The sequence below is a fragment of the Fusarium verticillioides genome, chromosome 4, assembly GCF_000149555.1.
Source record: "Fusarium verticillioides 7600 chromosome 4, whole genome shotgun sequence".
NCBI lineage: Eukaryota > Fungi > Ascomycota > Sordariomycetes > Hypocreales > Nectriaceae > Fusarium > Fusarium verticillioides.
In genome coordinates this window covers 228,254-243,882 of record NC_031678.1, presented here as the reverse complement: position 1 = coordinate 243,882, position 15,629 = coordinate 228,254, and the positions used below count along the sequence as shown (strand labels likewise).

The 15,629-nt window shown below is 46.7% G+C and overlaps 6 protein-coding genes across 7 annotated transcripts; 3 read left to right on the top strand and 3 right to left on the bottom strand.

Moving 5' to 3' along the window:
• Positions 1 to 551: 551 nt before the first annotated feature.
• FVEG_04384 (hypothetical protein) lies at positions 552 to 2,368 on the bottom strand. The gene is made up of 3 exons (XM_018892173.1): positions 2,098 to 2,368; positions 1,941 to 2,052; positions 552 to 1,886 (listed from the first exon to the last, which is right to left on the bottom strand). The coding sequence occupies exons 1-3, from the start codon at positions 2,290 to 2,292 to the stop codon at positions 661 to 663; spliced, it is 1,533 nt and encodes a 510-aa protein (XP_018748819.1). The 5' UTR covers positions 2,293 to 2,368; the 3' UTR covers positions 552 to 660.
• A 498-nt stretch (positions 2,369 to 2,866) lies between these two features.
• Positions 2,867 to 5,535, top strand: FVEG_04383 (hypothetical protein; the record flags this gene model as incomplete). Of its 2 annotated transcripts, none has more annotated exons than XM_018892172.1 (4): positions 2,867 to 3,437; positions 3,486 to 3,604; positions 3,666 to 4,104; positions 4,191 to 5,535. In XM_018892172.1, 4 exons carry the CDS (start codon positions 2,938 to 2,940, stop codon positions 5,374 to 5,376), a joined length of 2,244 nt encoding a protein of 747 aa, XP_018748818.1. In that variant the 3' UTR covers positions 5,377 to 5,535. The 2 variants fall into 2 exon arrangements, with proteins under 2 accessions (XP_018748818.1, XP_018748817.1); XM_018892171.1 differs by having other exon boundaries at positions 2,938 to 3,437; positions 3,666 to 4,113; positions 4,191 to 5,476.
• A 2,235-nt stretch (positions 5,536 to 7,770) lies between these two features.
• Positions 7,771 to 8,188, top strand: FVEG_15468 (hypothetical protein; the record flags this gene model as incomplete). Its single annotated transcript, XM_018904594.1, has 4 exons — positions 7,771 to 7,881; positions 7,934 to 7,974; positions 8,029 to 8,047; positions 8,102 to 8,188. The coding sequence occupies 4 exons, from the start codon at positions 7,771 to 7,773 to the stop codon at positions 8,186 to 8,188; spliced, it is 258 nt and encodes an 85-aa protein (XP_018748816.1).
• Positions 8,189 to 8,548: 360 nt separating this feature from the next.
• Positions 8,549 to 8,704, bottom strand: FVEG_15467 (hypothetical protein; the record flags this gene model as incomplete). The annotated part of the gene is made up of 1 exon (XM_018904593.1): positions 8,549 to 8,704. The coding sequence occupies one exon, from the start codon at positions 8,702 to 8,704 to the stop codon at positions 8,549 to 8,551; it is 156 nt and encodes a 51-aa protein (XP_018748815.1).
• Positions 8,705 to 8,997: 293 nt separating this feature from the next.
• Positions 8,998 to 11,481, top strand: FVEG_04382 (hypothetical protein; the record flags this gene model as incomplete). The annotated part of the gene is made up of 2 exons (XM_018892170.1): positions 8,998 to 11,055; positions 11,101 to 11,481. The coding sequence occupies 2 exons, from the start codon at positions 8,998 to 9,000 to the stop codon at positions 11,479 to 11,481; spliced, it is 2,439 nt and encodes an 812-aa protein (XP_018748814.1).
• Positions 11,482 to 12,376: 895 nt separating this feature from the next.
• FVEG_04381 (hypothetical protein) lies at positions 12,377 to 15,510 on the bottom strand (the record flags this gene model as incomplete). Its single annotated transcript, XM_018892169.1, has 4 exons — positions 12,377 to 12,700; positions 12,750 to 13,365; positions 13,418 to 13,467; positions 13,537 to 15,510. The coding sequence occupies 4 exons, from the start codon at positions 15,508 to 15,510 to the stop codon at positions 12,377 to 12,379; spliced, it is 2,964 nt and encodes a 987-aa protein (XP_018748813.1).
• Positions 15,511 to 15,629: the final 119 nt, after the last annotated feature.

Here is a 15,629-nt window from a genome sequence, read left to right as displayed (position 1 = left end):
TCTATCCAGTGTTATGCTGTCCCATATTTCTCCAAGGCGCTTAGCACGTGAGATCTTCTCCCCACAATTCAATCCGTAATTTAGCGTGCGAAACCTCGAACCTCCACTGGTGGATAGATAACAAACAAGACATTCCTCGTGGGTCAAACAAAATGTGCTCGGATGGGGAGATTTACAGTTATCGTAAAAGACATACATAATTATTCTTGGCTTTACTCTTGGCTACATGAAAGAGAAGGAAAAAATCGGAGCCGCAAATGGCCAAGATATTTTATGTTGTTCTAGAATAGGGTAACCTTGTTGTGATGCATGGTTCAAGTGGCGGGGGAGATCCACTTGTACACGGAGACAAAGTCCGAGTCTCCAAGACCAGAAGATGGGGTAATTTTATGGTGGAAGTATTTATTTAAGCAACGAGTTTCCCGACAAAGCCTTGGGTGTGGCAGTCTCTTCGTTGTTGGTTCTTCAATTACTCAATTTGGAAGAGTCATGCATACAATTACATCACACGATATCCGTCATCAAACACGTTCGTTTGTTGTAGTCACAAGCACAGATGATCAGTCAAATCCTTCATGCAACATTATTTCTCTAAGATACTAAAACATACCGATCCCCCAGCTTTTCAGACGATCCCTTCCCCAGACTTCTTCGTCATCCCTAATAAGTATTCTTGGTAGCCAAGCCCCAGAAGTAAGCCACCCACGCGCCAAGAATAAGCACAATGACGGCACAAAAGTTGATAACACCCAACTTCTTGTGCTTCTCTGCATGTCCCTCGCTCTCAAACTCCCGCTTCTTCTCGTTGATAATGTGCCCATTCGCAACTCTCTTCTTTCGACTCCACTGAAGCTGTCCGATAACGTCTGTCGCGAAACCCAAAGCAATCATGATAGATGCGACGACGACAGAGCCAGCTGCTAGTGTAACGTAGAGAATAGTGACGTTGTCGTATTTGTTCTCATCGCGGTCTTGCAGAACGCCTGCGATGAGACTCACGATGATGGTCATGCTGTTGTTGATGGCGATCTTGATGGCGTAGCCTGAGCCAAAGACTTCCTGGTACCACATGCTTGTGCGGATGCTGTCGATGATGACCGTCGGGCCGAAGGAGCTGGCGACTGCGAAGATGCCGAAGCTGGCTGCTGTGCCGGAAACTGTAGGGCCCCAGGCCACGAGACACATGGACAGAAGCATGCCTAGTCCACAGACGAGCATGATTGTAAGACGCTGTCCGAGCATGTCGACAAAGATGCCGACTAGCGGGACGAAGAAGAAACCGAGATACTGAGACATGGAAGAGTACCAGCCTGCCCTGACAGCTGAGATCTTGAAGCGCTGCTCCGCCAGCTCAGTGCTATTCGTAGAAAAGACATTTGCCGTTGACGTTTGAAAGAGCGAGAACAAGCAGACCAGCCAGAACGACCAAGGCAGAGTGAGCATCTTTCCAATCTCAAACTTCTTGTTATTCTCCGTCAACTTCTCCCCCGTCGCCGGATCCCTCGTGCCCGCATATCTCTTCTCACACCACCTTGTAAACCACCAAAAGAACAGCGTCGCGACGTTTGTGAACAAGTTCATAAACACAGCCATCCAGTACGCCCAACTGAAGTTGCCGAGATTATCAGCGATGACATTAGCGGTGGCTTTTCCGACGAAGGAGCCGATCTTGCCGATGCCTAGCTCGAAGGCGAGTGTGGATGCGAAGCCGGAGGAGGGCGGGAACCAGGAGGAGAAGATCTTGTATTGGGCGACTTGGGTCGCTACGTCGCCGAGGGCTTGGATGACGATGCCGCCGATCATGAATTTGTAGGAGCGCACTTGGGTTGCGGCTGCGACGAGGATGGCGCCGATGGAGAAGACGGCGTTGCCCCAGAGCATGGTGCCTGAAGATAACTGTCAGTAGGAGTGGGTATTTGGTGAGTTGAGGGTGTACATACTAGCTCCGCCATATCGATCTGTAAGTATTCCACTGAGGAGGATGAGAGCGGTCTTGATAAAGTTCTCACTTGTATCAAGAACAGCATACTGGGTATTCGTAATGTGAAGTTCCTGTCTATGTTAGTCAAGTTCTTCGGGGAGAGGTGGTAGACGTGCCTTTTTGAGGGTACTCTTCAGAGCACCAGTGACGCCACTACTCCAATGCCCTCCAAAGCCAATCATGCTAACGATGACGACAGACAAGATCTTCATGCTCAAAGGCACAGGCTTCTTGCCATGGTCATCGCTCCCACTGTCTGAGTGGTCAGACACGGGAGAGATGGTCTCTGTCTTGAGCTCTTTGGACTCCATGATGCTCTGATGATGAAAGAAGATGAGATGAGATGAGATGAGATGGAAAAGATTATCAGATAAAACAGCAACGGCTGTCAGGTCTTTATCAGATCAATCTCAGTGGGGCATCCTCCAATGTTTATATTTTCCAGACAAGGTTTTATTTTCTCACGTTCGCAAGCTAGGGAGTGCTAGCGGCCCACTTGGCGTGTCACTCACGCGAGCTGAGTCTGGACCCTTCGCAGTGTCCGAGAACCATTGAACGTTAAAAACTCTTCTAGAACGATTCTAAAAAGGTAGATGCTTATAACAGCGGGCGTATTCCCGGAAATACGTTTACCACTTTATCACCACAATCTCACGCTCATGACTCTTTCAAAAGCAATTCTCTTTTTTAAAAACACACGAGTTTTTGATCTGATAACGCGCGTTCCCCGGTAGCTCAGAAGCCCCCCCTAAATTTTACCGTGTCTTCGGTACATGGGTGCATATCACTGCCGTAAGGAGCTAGACCCCCCGAAACCGCCTGACATCGGAGCGAGAAGGTTTATCACAGTGAGACACCAAGACCCATAACATCTCCTCTCATCCTCCCACTTTCTCACTGTGAAAAAACACCAAAGATCATCGCAGCTGATCTGATTGATAACAAACACTAAAAAAATGGCCTGTTTATGCGGGTGCATCAATCAACTGATTGATAACTTTGATCCGCAAACGGCCGCCGGCCTCGCCTCATCCCTGAACAAGCACCTCGAGGCCATCCGCAGCATCCTCGCTAGGAATAAATCCCTCGCCAAGGAGGTGCGCTACCAGATCATCCCCAGCAACCAGCGTACAGCAAAGATTTTATCTCTACACTCTATCGATCTCGTCAAGATTGAGAGGTTGCATAGCGTGTTTAAAGATGACGTCAAGGGGTTTTGGGTGGCGCCTGGTGATGCGTTACACCAGGAGTTACGAAGGCGGATCTCGTGTATTACGATATTTCTGAGATCGAAGGTGGATGATAATGCGTGGGCGTCGCATGATGTTGCGAATCTTATACAGGGACGTACGTTGTCCGAGTTGAGATACGCGGGTAGTAAGTATATCAAGATCGCCAGGCGCCTGGGAGGGATTGGGTCGATCCTCTGGCTGCCGCTAGAAATACCGGCCTCGACGTAAGTCTTCTTTGGGAGTGGACCAATCGGCTGTGTTGACGAGTTTAGTTATGAGCGTTACCTTAACATGGATGACGCCGAGGCCTTTGATCACATCCAGAACCTAGGGGCCGACGCGCCGGACTTGAACCTTTTCGTGCAGCGCCTCATCACGGCTCAACTTGACGGTCGGTGCCTTACGCTTATGCTTATATCCACGCGAGGTCCCCGCTAACTAACACGTGCTAGATCCCTCGCTTGCATTGTCACATCGGAATTTACTGCTAGAGTATGGAGACTGCATATCACCAGCCGAGCAGGGTCTTCTTCTCCTGCATGCTCTTGGCGGAAATGACATTCCACTCGATTTGCTCAAATGCGCCAAGATTCCAATGAGACGATGGACCAATGAAGGAGAGATACAGAGCATAACAGCCTCCGATTTCGGGTTCAATGCTGAAATAATCGGGCTGTTGTCGAGTGATGAGCGTCTTGCGGAATTGGGTCAACGGCCGGAAGTTACACAACAGGCTTTAGAGGATGGCACGATTATCTGGTCTTTATCGTCCGATGCGCAAAAAGACCTTTCTCATCGATTGACACCACAAACAACGGAAGATTGGGCGACGACTGCGCTCAAGTTACTATGCTTTGCATGTCCTCCTTGCTACGAAGGCAAAGTCAATTGGTACGCCCAGTACGATCCCTCCCAGCCCTAGCTTGGTTAATACTTGAAGCTTATGACGTCTCAACATCGTTGACTAACATCTCTAGGGCACTGCCGCTCAAAAAGGCGATATGGAATCTCCTTGACAAAGCGACGAACCAGAAACGACTGCCCTCTTCACTTCGCGCATGCGTCATCGAAGCTCTCCTTTTTTTCTGCGAGCGCGATCTCTTCGCAATTCGCTATGCAGCCGTTGAACGAGCAAAATCCCTCCTTCGCAAAAACATGTCATTTTACTACCAAGCTTCAGTTACACTCTTCGATAGCATAATATCGCGTATTGATGGGAACTTTCAGCGGTCGGAGGCGCTGATTGTTGACTTTTTGGCGGCGGATTACGAAGGGAATACACGATCTGATAATGCCTTACGGGGTAGATTGCACATATCGAATATCGAGAACAAAATACATCGGTATGATCCCGGAGTGGCATCAACGATATATAATTGGGAGGGAATCCATCCGCTTTCGACGTTTGAGATTGAAGTTACGAGGAGACTCCAAGGCGTGGCGGCAAAGTTCTTCCATTCAATCGGAGACTTTAAGACAACGAGGGCGTCTTTGGAACAACATCTCTGGCTCAACTCGACGATGCCGATAAGACCGAATACGCGGTTACTTATTGTTACAAGACTAGCAGAGATTCACTGCGAGTTGCACGAGTACGAGAAAGCCCTGGAGATTATCCAGGTTGAACTCGATGGCATGACTGCACGCAGAGGCCGTCCGTTCCGAAGATTATCCATGGCCAGAGCAGAAGGTTACATCGGCCTCAACCGCTTATCCGACGCTACCACCGTTCTTCAAGAACTCATCAGCGTGGAACCGCCCGAACTCGATGATCTAAACGATCAAGTCCTTCGTGTGCGGCGTCTAATCCTCTCAGCGCGCATCCACCACGAAGGCAAAAAGTTTCCCGAGGCGCTACAGCACTGGCAGCTCACGGGTCAAATGATCGACAGTTTGGGGATATTCAAGTCACGACATGGCTGGACACTCGCTATTGTTCATTTATCCATGGCGCATGCGCATATTGCGCTGGGCAATGAGGACCTTGCACGACAGGCGTGGAATGCAGGTGTTGAGATTGCGATGAGGGAGAGGTTTGAGTATGTGTTTCCTGTGCTGGCGACGACGTGGCTGCATAAGATTGTGGGAGAGATACACGAGGTTAAGGGATGGCCTTTGAGGGTGATGCTGCCGGGGGGAAAGTCGGATTTGACGTGGCTGTAGGAAGAGTGGTGGATTTATTCGTGTATATAATTGGACTTATATTTTTGATGCCAGGCATGATAGAGATCTTGCAAAAAAGAGAGGATTTCGAACTTGCGAACTGCAAAAACGAAGAGTGAGTGGCACGGGGAAGATTGCAGGTATTTAAGCATAATGGGTAAGATTGCATCAACGGAGTAGTTTCGCGTCCCGCCTCGATGGCTGTTCGTCAAGGCCACAGACGATGCCGGTGGGGTAAAGCTTCTCTCAAGGCCACACCAACGCGGTCGAAGGTTGCCTGAAAAGTATATAGGACTTGACGCTGAGTAACTTATGACGCTCATTTTTAACACTGACTCATAAGTAACGTAACAGCGACATTGAAAACATCTGGCAACTGTCTTGGCGCGGTGAGTTCTATCGTGGGGGCCCCGTGTTCATGAGCGCCTTGTCTGGCATTGACATTGCACCCTGGGACCTGAAAGGATCGTGGAGGCTCTAGACTGTTATTTAATCTCTTGAATCAGAATTCATGTTCGTTCTGTTAACAGATGAGTGTTTGTTTTGCTAACCAGAAAAAGCAAGGAAGCACAATGTACCAATATACCAGCTACTGGGTAGCAAGATCAGAAACAAGATCCGTGTCTACAGTTAAATTAGTGGCGACAGACAAAATGATGCAAAGGCTTAAGCGTAAGTAAGTGATTCTACTCATGGTGCCAACTACTTACGTCTATTAGTCAAGCCCGCAAGGACCAAGTCCCTCGCAGCCAAGATGGATGGTACGGCAGAAACAGCGTGGTAGGACCCGCCATTGGTCTTTAAGGAAATAGTTTTCCGGGTCCAGGCAGTTAAATAAATTAGGTTGGATTTTGCAGTTGACTTCCTTGGTCGTGTCCACAAACCCATGGCCAAACGTCTTGCCAAAGCTCTAAAGCCATATGAGCCGCTTTTCATTGAAGAACCCTTGCTGTCTTAAAGCTAAAATTACAGTATTCTCCGTTAATATAGATAGTAAATGGAACACAATAGCCCCTTATATTATTATTTTACTGCCAATATTATATATAGTCATACCCACTAACTTATAGTAACGTATACCTTCAGATGAAGTGACCGTCATTCTGCAAATATCTGCCTTCCGACGGAATAGGCAATCGCCGAAACATCTCCATTGATTCAGGTGACTATGGCCAGGGGCGTGAGTGATTTTTTCTCGGTGTCATATGCGCAGGCCAACGAACTGAGTCAAGATCATCGAGGCCCATTTTCCCTCACCTCTACTTTGAATGCCCTTGAATGAAAATCGAGGTACAGCCCACAGGGGCTATAAATGTCCTGACAGGTACTTACATTAGTCATTATCAGTAGTCCATCTATTCTGATCTACTTGCTAGTTACGTTAGTATTATCTCTATCTATAACTATATTAAGTATCAATAATATTATAATATTCTTTACTTCTATTATAGCAAAATATATCTATTTAATCGCGGAATAGGACATTTGTAACCCCTTGAGATTGTACAGCGCAAAGTCTGTGCCAACCAAGCGGCCACAGATGGAGCAGACGTTGACTCACCTAATGGAGAAGTCAACAGGTCGTCACTGCATTAGTGAGTTGGTCAGCTTGGCATGGATACCGACTTCCGGTACAAACACCTTTTTTCTCGTTGTTTGCTATAGCGCTTCTTAGCTCGTCTATGTTCGACTCACTACTATTAGGGCAATTAAGCCATAGGCCTACACTGAGACTCAAGAGCCTGTATATTTTCTACTTATGATATTACTTAAAAGCTATATAAGCTACTATAGTATATTATAATATCATGCTTTTTCTGTTAATCTGCTGAGGAATGTCAATTTGGATACGAATAGTTTACATAAGTCAATGCAACCGTACTACCGTATATTTGTACCAAAAAGAGCCATACTGTTGATCATAACTACTCCTGTCTTTCAGCTATCGCGGCATAAACTCAATTTTCAGATTATTTCTAATTAACAAATCGGATCGTCAGCTTTCGCTTCAAAAGGCCCACAGGGGCACCCCAGTTCCATAATGAATCCGGTAGGTAGAGTTGATGATTCATGATGTGAGTGCCAATTAGAGACAAGCTTCACATTACATCCCGTTGCAGCCCCGTAATAACGTCAATACATCTTCGCCTACTTACACGGAGTCACTGTATTGTACCATGCCTTACAGTATGGACTCCCTGCTCCTTCCCGGAAACGCCCCACCGCTAGCCGATCTCATTGTGCTTTACTGTAAGGGAAGCAAGCCGTCGCTCTGTACTTTGCAACTGACCAATATCTATATAAAGGCTGCGAAGCTGCCATCTGGATCAAGATTGAGCAGCCGCTCTCGAAATTCATTCCCATCCATAACTATAACCAAGATCTCTACCAAAGATGCAGCTTCTACACGTCCTCACTGGTCTCCTTGCTGGAGCCTCAGTTGCCATTGCGTCTCCAGCCTCAGAACCTGATACTAAGCTTAAAGCCCGCCAGTTCAACTATGGGGTTAGTGTCTCGGCTAAACCTTATTCCAGACCGGGTACTAACTATTTGGAAGAAATGTAATGGCACTAGTTGCAAGATCGCACTATCTAATCTGTATGTTCTCTATCTTTTTTATCTGCTGATGAACTCTACTGATATTGTACCTAGGAGGTGCCAGATTGGCTCGGTATTGGACCTCTATTCCTAGCCTGCTACTATTTACTAACAAAAATGTCACTAGTGCACTAGGCAGAGCGGGGCTGGCGATGGATCAACTTGTTGGATTGATGACAGGGATCAGAAGGTTCACTGCCCTGGAAGGGGCTGATTCTCATTCATTAGCCAAAAGCCATTTACGCACTTGGAAGAATGGTTTAAGGTGATATATTAAGTACATAGTTTTGAGAGCAGGACGTCTTTCCTTAATACTCCCCATTCCAAGAAATCATAAGAACTTGTACTGGACAGAACGCTAGTCAGTCCTAATTTTAGCAATCCTTCTCACTATAGCGATGAGTTTGACTATCGTAATTAATTAGTCTTGGACTTCTGTATCTGGAGATCTAATAGCTAACACATTGCATCCATCCGGTGCAGAAAACAATGCTGAAAACACGCAGAGCTTGACTCTGCCATTTGCTGGTACTCTGATTTGTGAAATTTCGCATTCCATCATATCTCCATCAGATCAAGTACCAGGCTCGAAGAAGAAGTAATTGAGCCTCTTCTCTGACAGTGTGAGTTCGAACTTGATCCTGAGTGCCTGCGAGATGCCGTCGTCCTCGAGGGCTGTGACGGCTAATTTCTCAGCGTCTGAGAGAATGTCGTATGGGCGCTCGGACATGTCGTGGCTGTTTGAAGGAATGAGGAAATCGAGTGTTTGCAGAATGATAGAGCTTAGCCCTTTGGTTTTATCATTTAGGTAATGGATCTATGGAGGATATGCTGAATGGAGATACTCGTAGGTCGTCTTTACTTTGCGAGGCGATCATAGTGCATATTTTCTTACCTTGGGAAGGATACGCGAATGGGAGACAAGCATGCAAGGGTCAACTCGTGCACGTGATATAATCCAACCCAATTGGATTTTCTGCGCCAAAGACAAGCTTGTGTCACGCTGTGCCTCAACACCTCAACATGTCTTCTTCTTCCTCCAGTGACGATGGAGCAAATCCAGTTGATCTCGCCAGCAACATCGGCACCTGGGTGGCCGCTGGCGTGGCCATCATCGCGTTAGTCGGTGTAGTCGGTCCATACCTTGCACTGCAAGCGTCGATGAGTGATAAAAACCGCGCCATGAATGCGGTGCAAGATCAACAGGAGAAATATATCTCTAGAGGCTGGTGGTTGACGAGAGGACTACGCGTGTTTAGAAGGATTCGCGTGCCCAACCTTGCACCGGGTTACATCACCAATGAGCCGGATACTGCCCCGCTTGTACCGCCTCTGAGTGCAGCTTTGGGACGCTGGGGGTTCAAGACGAGGGATTATTTGCCGTGGAATACGGGCTGGGCTAAGATGTCTGAGCTTATTGAATCTTATGAAGTGCGGGACGGGATTAGCAACGGACTGGTGGACTTGGACGTACCAAAGACTGGCGGAACACTGGAAGTTGTCAACAGTCGAACTGCTTTGGTGGTGAATAAGCATTGGATCTTGATCTTGGGTCTTCTCGGCCGTTATGGAGACCGTGTTGACAAAGGAATCCTGCAGCGAAAGGGAATCAGGAGGAACTTTGATGGGGAACGAGCATCGATTCGACATTTCGCTTTACCGAGAAAAGCCAAACAAAGAGAATCTGATTCACATTTCGAATGGGTCCGCAAGAAACAGACTCACGCAATGAGCAGAATGAGAGGTTCTTCTAGTCGAGACTCAGCAAGCTCTAGATCCTGGTCAGACAGTGAACCAGACTCTGATGGAACAGTGATGGCTGTGCGTCGAAGTGCTTATGGCACAATCACCCTTGAAACCACTCCCCAACCTACAATATACGGTATAACGGGCAAGCTGCAGCAGCTTGGTCGACACAAAGGATCTTGGAGTTATTTGACTTCTGTTTCGTTTGTGCCGCATATTGCGAAAGAGATCTTTGAAGCAGGTGTCGATGAGAGGAGGGAAAGTTCCTCGCTGCAGACTTTGTTCTGGCTCGCTCATGGATTTTTACCGTGTGGTAGAACAGCAGAGGGACGACAGATGGTGATATCTTTAGAAGCCCCAGATCTTTCTCTTGTATCAATTGGTAGGAATATCGATGATATCTTGGCCTGGCCTGAATACTCTCTCCAAGAGTCGGATGATGTTCCCATCTCAATTGGTATTGCAATGCAGTGCCTTGGTATTCCGGAGCCACAAATATTGCAATTCCTCCCACTTGATGCCGCGAGCCAGGCAAAACGAGTGTTGGAAAAAACTAGCCATCACTCTTATGACGGGACTCAGAGTCCAGCAGATGAATCAGATGAAAGGAGTCGCCAATGGGAGCGCGAGCTACCAGCACAACAAGCCAGCCTTAGCCTCGATGGCCCCTGGGTTCGTTACTCAAGCCCATCACATGAAACCTTCTGCCTTTTCCAAAGACGCGATTTTGAGAAAACCTTGAGACTTGGCCTTACTATCGACTGGGACAGTTGGGGCTTTTTGATATGGAAGGATAAATTCTGGATCTCAATTCTGCGGCGGACTACGAGCATTCTGAAGATCAACGAGATATGCGATTCTGAGTTTGGACAAGCCTTCGAGCTGGCATCTTACTCTCGAATCTTTGATTGGAAACAGAGTGGAAAGTTCTATGCCCAGAGATTAGCGGATCAGCTGTCTTTCGACAAGTTTTTGACCGACTACCTCGATACATATGATCTCCGCCCTCTTCGTCTCTCACTGGGAGTTATTTATATCTTGGATCAACAACTGCGAGAGAATACCTTAAAGGTATATGCGAGCTTATGCAACAACAGAGAAAGCAACGATCCCCGCTCCCAAGCAAGGATGAAGTACCTTGAGTCAGCCCTGGAAGAGGTTGAGGCTGAGCACCGGATCCAGAAGATCATGCACAAGAATGATGAGACGCTAGTGACTAATAAGAAAATGGCTGGGAACCCAGATTCTGAGTCTGTTGAAGAGGTCTACACCCATATGTTGATAAGAGCCTTGGATACTGAGACGCTCGACCACTTCAACATCGTCTACGAGCCAGTGAGTGCTACGACAATCTGCAAGACAATTGCTAATAGGAAAAAGGCCGACGATTTATTCTACCGCATAACTGGGTACATAGCTCCATGGGAGCAAGAAATCCTCTTCAAACACACCTCCATACGTCGAGAGCTGAACCAACTTAAAGGCCGTTTGGTTGGTGGCGTGTTAGAATACACATACAAGACAAGACAACTAAAATGGTACTCTGATAAGACTTCTATGCTGGAGTATAGCACCTGGCAGTTGACTTCTCAAGATGTAGTCATAGCTGGAGACAAAAAGTCTATATGGATTGAGGAGAAGGATATGGTTATGGTGGCATTGTGGGTTGCTAATAGAGCGGCGATGTGGATTGGGGCGCAGGACTCAAAGCCTTTATTGGAGTTTGTTGAAGATTTAGATACGTATGCGTATATCTTGTAGGACTATGAAATCAAGTATGTATGCCTACAGTGGACATAAAATCAAGCTAATAATTTACAAGGACCTATCACGATGACATGCCCTTGAAGCATTTTAAGTCTAAAGTCCAAAACAGGGTATATAAGTAAAGAAGCAGGTTGGGAAGCAGCATATAATTATTGCCATTTCAGCTAAATAACAGAAATGAGGTCGCTCCTACTCCGATTCATTCGCAGAGTCATGAGTTTCAAGGATACTTTAGCCCCAAATACCGGAGGTTTCCAGACCATGCACCAGCACCATCAGTACCAGTGACCTCGATGGCAACAGCAATATACACAGACTGTGTGAAGATAGTCCTAGGATGTCCTTCTGTGATGTGGCATGGTTCGCGTATCCATCGCAGCAAAGGCCCTCACGATGTATGAACATGCGTTAATCGCCCAGCAGCGTTGTGTTGTCAATCGTGTCTTTGGCAACGGCGATGCTCAAAGACGACAGTTGCTAAGGAGAACTTCATGATTAACTCGGCTCAATGGTAGCTACCAAAATTGCAAGTGCTGTAGCTTGTGAGGTCTTGGTTAGAGTAGACGATTGATTCATGGCATTGTTGAATGTGTCGGCAGTATCGTGACCTTTGCCATTTAAATCATTTCCTTAATTTAATAAAGAAATAGGCCTCTCTGATGACTTGATGAGTTGCATTATCGCCAACAATAGCTGGAGAATTGCTAATAGAATTGAAATCACCCCAATAACCTAAAACCTTTAGCTTATACATTTAATCTAGCAATAGGTCATGCTTACCATCACTGCGATTAGATTCTTAGTATTCCACCACTTATTCATACCTCGAAGTGGTCCATAGTCACGCCATATACGTTTCTATATTATCTGTTTAGCCCTGACTGTATCGTTATGTTGTGTGTGATAGAATATCCCATACCTGAACCTTGACTTCAAAACTCGCCATGAGGCCTTGAGTATCGCGAAGCTTCCCAAGACTCTGCCGAATCCGCTGTAATGACTCAGGAGTGCCAGTCTCTTGATAGACACCTTGCCACAGGGAGTAATCCGGCCCATCATCTGGAGAATTATGCAATTCCTCAGAAGCGAAAGTGTCAAGTCTTACCAAAAGCTCAGAATTAAAACTTGAGATGCATTTAAGAACATCTATGAAGCGAATCATGCAGGATAGCTTGTTTCTCATTTCATCGATTCCCGCGTTTTTGTTCTGCTCCTGGAACACAAAGTTAGCCACTTACCTACCGATAATTCAGAACACTTACCAAGGTCTTCCAATATTTTTCAAGCTGTAACTGAGTCTGGTAATTGTATCCGGCAACCTTCTCCAATTGCACAGCCAATGCTTGGAGAGTATACGCTCTCGGCGATGTAGGCCTCTTGATATCAGCTGTATCGCCCCACGAATCGTCACTCACAAGGATAGCATCCTCGAAAGGATCGTGTGCTGTTGGTTGTTCTTCTCCCAAGAAGTCATCAACCAGACATGCTGCTGCCCAATATCGATCACTTACGCCAGTTACTGTGATGGACCATGTAGCTGGATACATATAGATCTTATCTGTTAATCGGAAAGCAGCGTTTCTAGCGATAGATCTCTTGTCGTCTTCATCGTGATTTACCATAACGAGAAAGGGCAAGGTGATTTCAATACGGAAGGAAGGGCTTCCAAGCCAGCTCTGGTACGCCGCTGTCATATTAGAGCCCAACTTTCCATGAAGAGATGATTTTTGATGACTCACATCATGGTTAAGATCTATTGTTATGCGTGGTTGCGTGGCGATACAGTTGGAGAAGACTTTCTGAAAACCTTCTATTGAAAGCCATGACGGAGTATGGTGGAGCGCCATGATCGCTGTGGGATCAGAGTTCTTGATGTAGCTGTATCACAAATCAGCACTGATACTGTCCAAGTCTTCTTCAGGGTAGTCACAGGAAGTTCGGTGTATCAGTCGTATTGTCAGGACTACCGGGCGACAGGTTCTAGTAGAGTTAGGTCAGTAAGCAACTAAGCCGGTAGCGCGCTTAGAGGTCTTCTCGTATGCCTCATACCTTTCGTTTCAATAATTCAGATAGATCACGTTTATTGAGTGCTCGCACTTTGTCGATAGGTTCGAATATGTCCAACATCCACACCATAGGCTGGAGGCCATCTTTTCTGTCGTAACTGCCTACTTTAGTCCCTTCGGGCTTAATTTCAGATTCTTCAAAGGCTTTGACGGGGTCCGGTAGCATGTGAGCCATTTCTTGTAAGAAGGCTGTCTTGAGTCGTCTGAACTTAGCTAGGAGCAGGACACCTCTTTCTGGTGCATTGGCATCGTGACCAAATAGACTTTTCCAGTGATCAAAACAGGTTGGCTTTTCTCTTTGAGAGCCTTTGGAAATGCTCGTCGTAGGCTTGTCAAATGTTTCCAATTTAGTCATTTTTAATGGCTTTGAGACCATTGACTGATCATAATCTCCTTTCATGAGAATAGAAGAGCCGCCCTGGCATATCTGAGTAGTTCCAAGCAGGTCGGGCGGTATTTCATTCCGAAATACTCTTTCATCGCTCAGGCTTGTGGCTGCATCGACATCGAGTCGTGTTTGGCATTTCCCCTTCTGGTGAAATCTCACTTCAAGGTCATTCAACACGTCCAAGATAGGAACCATGTACCAGATGTTCTTTTCAGGACATCCAAGCACGATGTATCCAGCAAGCAGTCCAGTTTTCCTGTCGAAAACGGCTGACCCAGAAGTTCCCTTTGACATAGCACTGTAGGAATTGATGCAATATAATGTTTGGAAGTTCTTTGAGCCCGGAGGTCGCAACAGTGATGATGATGGAAACACCACGCCTTCCACATACCCGAGTAATGCAGTAGCAATGATAACCGGTTGAGGCTCTGTTTTGCCTTGCAAACCAAAGGCTTCAGAGATCTGTATTAGCTCTGCGCTCTTGTACGTAGAGACCTCTGCCTGGAGATCTATGTTTATAGGAATGAGAAGATAATCCATTTCTGTGGAGATTTGACAATTCTCTGATCCGGGTGCAAAACCCAAATACGGTGAGGCATGATCAATGAGAAATTCTTCGAGGACTGGAAGTTCTGAATGATGGGGATGTGGCGAGGAAGGCGGGTGAGCTGACTCGCCTATGAGTTCTTCATCGACGAAAGTTGCTTTTGTGATGGCTGCACCACTTCCCTCTCGTTGAGTAGCAACTTCAAAGGCTGAGTCGCTTGACAAAGAAGAGGAAATGCCATTATCAGAGGCGTCTGAAGTACTGTTGCGGCTCGCTGAGATATCCCAAGAGGCAACATCTTCATCTACGGAACATCCACTGTTGACATCATCATCGCTTTCTTCATCCCAGTCATCCCAGTCATCCGTTGCGCTCTCAATGGTATCGTGAATATCTTTCGTCTCAAAGTTGACAACATGCGCCACAGTGAGCTGATAGGTGCGGCCATCGACGTTGATCAGCGGTCCTGCCGTGGCTGTTTGATATCGCACCTCTCCTTTGCCAGATACATGGCGTGCTTGTACTTGGCGACACAGATAGCTATCTGATGTGATGGATGGGGATATGCGAATAGTCTTGTATTCGTCCCTAGCAATGTTCTTGCCCTTGTCTCCGTTCCACAATCCCGGTTCATTTTCCGAGTCCTGTTCGTCTTGCATAGTCTGCCGAGGCTCGCAAGCTGTCTCGGGAAGAGTTGCTTTACTGATGACTTTGAATCGGTCGAGGGCTTGACCTGGCTGGAAGATAGGGCAGCTGCTTAGGATATCACGAGTAAGCTTTCGGATTCTGCGATCGGTGCATGAAACAACAACGAATGTCTTTGCTTCGTCCTCCGTAGTCCCAACTCGATAAAGACCGATCCAGAGATTATGACTAGACTCGGGAATACAGGAATGTCTCAGGAGGTTCTGGATATTGGGCCGATGCGTGTTGAAAAGGGCAAGGTCTTCGCCGCGAGCCATCCAGACTTTTTGTTTACCAAAGAATGACTTGGGCTTAGACAGAATGCTGGAATAGTCCATAACTTAGCATGGAGAGCCGAGTTCGTCCTAGACGAAAACTAGCATGACATCAAAAGCCGCGCGATAGTCGTGAATCAAAAAGTATATGAGTAAATTGAACCTCGCATAGAAATAATAGA